Genomic DNA, 4205 nt, shown 5'->3' with positions numbered 1-4205 from the left:
ATATATTTATAATTACATACAAACATATACAGATACCTACACACATATTATATACACGTTTGCGTAAATTTTGACAACATGCATACACACTCAATGCATACCACTCAAGTGTCTTGAGATGCATGAAGTAACATAGATATAGAGAAAATTAGTGAAATGCTAATGCTGACAAAAAGATTGTAAAAGTGTGATAATTAGATGAGTGAAAAAGTAAGATGGGCACAGCATATGTGTGAAAGAGTAAGCTAGAGGTTAAGTGAACGAGCGTAGACATGCCCAAACAAGACATTATACTAAAACAAGTCTTTCTATACAGCAAAATTGACAATACACTTTACGATATAAATATCCTGAGATACACGGAAATAACAGGGATAGAAATAGAGAGCGAGAGAGAGAGGAAAAGAGAGAAAGAGAGAGAAAGAGAAAGATAGGGAAAGAGAGAGATAGGGAAAGAGAGAGAGAGAGGGGGAGATTAGATACTAAGATGAAAACAAACAACGAGTGTGATATATTGATAGGACTTAGAAGAGCGAGATAAACAGAGTGTGTGGTCAATAGAAGACAAAGACAAGTAGAAGATAATAGATAGACAGACAGACAAACAGACAGACAGATAGTAAAGTGACTTCGCTTTGCCTAATATGGTATTGTAAAAATGTACTTCGCTGTGTTTCCACATTCGGACAGACTGCATAGCATCTTCAATAAAGGCTTTCTATGTACATTTCATACAAAACACACATATAAAAATAATGTAATTTTTTAACGGAATTCAATAGTCCAGTACAATACGTTTCGTGTGGATATAATTGTATGAAACCTATGGTATCTTGACAGAAATTATTGATTATTTACACAATTTTAGGGTTGATAAAACTTTCTTCCAGTTTGTCATATATATATACATACATGCATCAATATATATATCTATGGGGGTGTATTCACACACACACATACATTATTCAAACGTAGACAACATATAAAAAAACTTATGGCCTAAGCTGGAAACCTTTCATCATCAGTCCGCTGTATCACAGTTGACCTTGCGTTTCGTTTGAACAAGAACAACCGTAAAATTTTCCAGCCATCGCAGAATCCTCTCAGTATTTCTAAACCCTTCTTTTGTCATTTACTTTTTCGGATTGATGTATTACACTATTCACCCTCTTACTTCCAACTAAAAATATACACTACACAATCTCTGAATAAAAGCCAATGTCAGTAATAAAATATTATCTTAAAGGTAGCAGGTTAGCACTAGTCCATATGTATATATGAAAATGTATAGCCCGGATATTTGTATGTGTGTGTGTGTGTGTGTGTGCGTGTGCGTGCGTATTTATGTGTTGTATTCATGGGTGTGAACGTGTGCGTACATTTGTACACACTCATACTCTGAATGAAAAATAGAACCTTTTGAGTTTTTTTAAAAACAAGATAACACTGAATGCGAAGAGTCACACGTCAAGCATGGCTGTAAGTACTTGATCACGTAATGGACTATTGTGATTTCGACTCTCCATAGAATGTTCTCAGGCCCAGTGAGTAAGTGAGTCACGTGGTCTTATTCCGATGTATACACTTCATAATTATTTCTGTTCGCACAATTGTCTCAGTACATTGCCTTAAATTTTATGTCTCTTTACTGAATTCAAATCATGATAGGACCATCTTAGTGATAGTTTTTGGCCTTCCACTAATGTAATACGTTAATATCAATATAAACAAAATGTGAAGCTATAACATAGAAGTTGTTAGAATATATAACACCAGATCGTATTATTAATTAATATAGCTTGACCTTTCCCAAGTGAACCACAACTGAATACATTAGCTATCATTCATACTGAGCTGGGAAGAGATACTTTTACTATTTCCAACTCTTTGTTCTGCACTCTTCATGAACGTAATCCGAACGAAAACAAGCAAGGAGTATTGTGAAATGGGAAAACAATACAGCAAAAAAAAACCCCAAAAAAAACAACAACAACAAACAAAAAAAAACGAGAATCACAACTCACCTCTGCCAATGGGAAAGGGCAATTTCCTGCGCAGTAATGCGCATTTAACCATTGAGGACTTATTATCCAATCTCTCCATCCAATATCATCCAGATTAACGTGCAATTTGTGTTTTTTACACAAATTATCTTCCTTGTGGAAATTCTTTCTGTCTGTGTTTTTCCAATTCTTCGGAAAGCGAAGTCGGCGTCGTTGGGCTTTTTCTCGTCGAATCCTTTTTCTTTTGCGCCTTTTCTTTTTATGCTGTGAATCCTTTGGGTAAGGAATGAGACGAGACATCTTCTTCTGCTTTGGTCGTTGGCGTGTCTGTAATACCCCGGGATTAATATTAAGCATGTTATATTTCGTAACTGTTCTGTAGTCGACAGGTTCTTGGGGTATTTCATTAGTCAATACTGACCGTTTCGATCGGTTTGTCTGACTGGAGTCCACCGAAATGCTAGAATCATCCGAAAACGCTAATGATGCTGCTTCTATCTCCTCTGTTTCACTGTAAGTTGTGTTTTCTAACTCGGGTTCCATCGTTGTATTATCCATAATTTCGGACGACGGTGAAGCTGTGACTAATTCTTGGTTTGGTATAAAATCTTGTTCATATTTCCGGCGTTGAAACTCTTTCTTGTCTTTAATCTTTTTCACTGGTACACTTGTTTTGTGTCGCGTTTCTGAAGTTTCGTTTAGTTTCTCTATATCAACCGAGTGAAAGGGATCGATTTCGTCAAGTACTATTCTCATTTTAGGACCAATTCCGTGTGCGATATGATGTACAAGTCGAGTGCTGTTTTTGTTTCTATCCAAGGGCGGTAAAAAGTCATCCGAACCAGACGTAGACGGAACTAACTTGGTTGCCAATGAAGTACGGTTTGCAGGCCTTCTATCTCGGTTCTGACCCGGTAAGAATAATTTAAGGCGCTCGGCCAATTTGTCAAGCTGGTCAAGTTTGACCACTTCAGTTTCGTTAGAATAAACAATAAGAAAGGGCCTAGAGTGATGAATAGAAAATTTCTTGAGTGCAACTGTACGTGTTTTACCCCCTGACTTTTTCGTTTGAAAGTTTATTGCAAATAGATGAGGATATTTGCGGGAGGTTGCGAGGCAACTAAGAACGGAATTGGTAACATCTCGCCATTGCCATCCATGGCTGGCACGATGCAGAGTCACACGTCCTGTCTTGCTAATGTAGTTCGGACCAATTTCATGTAATAGAATTTGTAATTTTGATCCGTTGGGCATCCAAGGGCGAGATTTTCTCTTGTACAAATGAACTTCGGCTCGGAGAACTTTTTCTGATTTTTTAATAGCTGATAGGTTGAAGAAGAACATGGCATCTCCATTGACTTCACCTAGAAATAGAAAAGAATTATGTATATAAAATACAGACAGGCAAACAGGTGATTTTAACGTCACTTTTATTGGCATTTTCAATTTTAAAAATTGCCGTTCGATAATGAGTCATGCTATTTCAACGAGTTATGTGTATAAATGCGTATGACTGAAATGTGCCACTCATGGCACCCATGTAAAGGACAGTAAAAAAAATATAAAATGTCATTGTTATGGTCATATTACAAAATAATAGGTTAAATAACAATTGTCGCTGACTATTCGGATGGCTATGATGGTCTATGTTACTAAAGTAAAGAGATATGAGACATTTACTAATGACTTTTACCAATACAGATTTAACGAATTAAACTAATTAAAACTGAGTGTGATATTATTTCACTAATAACATATTACAACCATTGTAGAAATGCACATAAGATAAGGAAACGTGATTAGACTACGTTTTGGATATCAAGAATCTCACGGTTTCTGGTTCAGATATTGTTATTCTAGTTTGACGGATTTCTTTTGTACAGATGATTGACTAATAAAAACGGGAAATTGGCAGTCAAATTATGATGATGATGATGATGATGATGATGATAACAACAACAACAACAATAATAATAATAATGATAATAATAATAACAACAACAACAGCAGCACCCACAGAGACACACACGCGCACACGTGTATATATTCTTCACTATATTAATTTTCTCTTTGTGAAGCATTTCCTTATAAGAGACATCAACTAGGAACTCCACAATCACAATATCTCACAATCAATTTGATGTCGCGGACAGACGTCTCTACACTCGCACACATATACATAATTACTTATATGCATATATT

General features: G+C 35.9%; 1 protein-coding gene across 1 annotated transcript in view; it reads right to left on the bottom strand.

Moving 5' to 3' along the window:
* The window catches only part of LOC106870191 (uncharacterized), a 405419-nt gene that overhangs the window by 311017 nt on the left and 90197 nt on the right, over window positions 1–4205 (bottom strand). Inside the window, exon 2 of the mRNA XM_052967050.1 lies at window positions 2025–3367. Coding sequence (XP_052823010.1) covers window positions 2025–3367 — 1343 coding nt within the window. The remainder of the gene's footprint in view (window positions 1–2024; window positions 3368–4205) is intronic.

Source organism: Octopus bimaculoides, chromosome 4, assembly GCF_001194135.2.
Source record: "Octopus bimaculoides isolate UCB-OBI-ISO-001 chromosome 4, ASM119413v2, whole genome shotgun sequence".
NCBI classification, from domain to species: Eukaryota; Metazoa; Mollusca; class Cephalopoda; order Octopoda; family Octopodidae; genus Octopus; species Octopus bimaculoides.
Note: the sequence above shows the minus strand (reverse complement) of the source record. Positions and strands in the feature narration are given on the sequence as shown.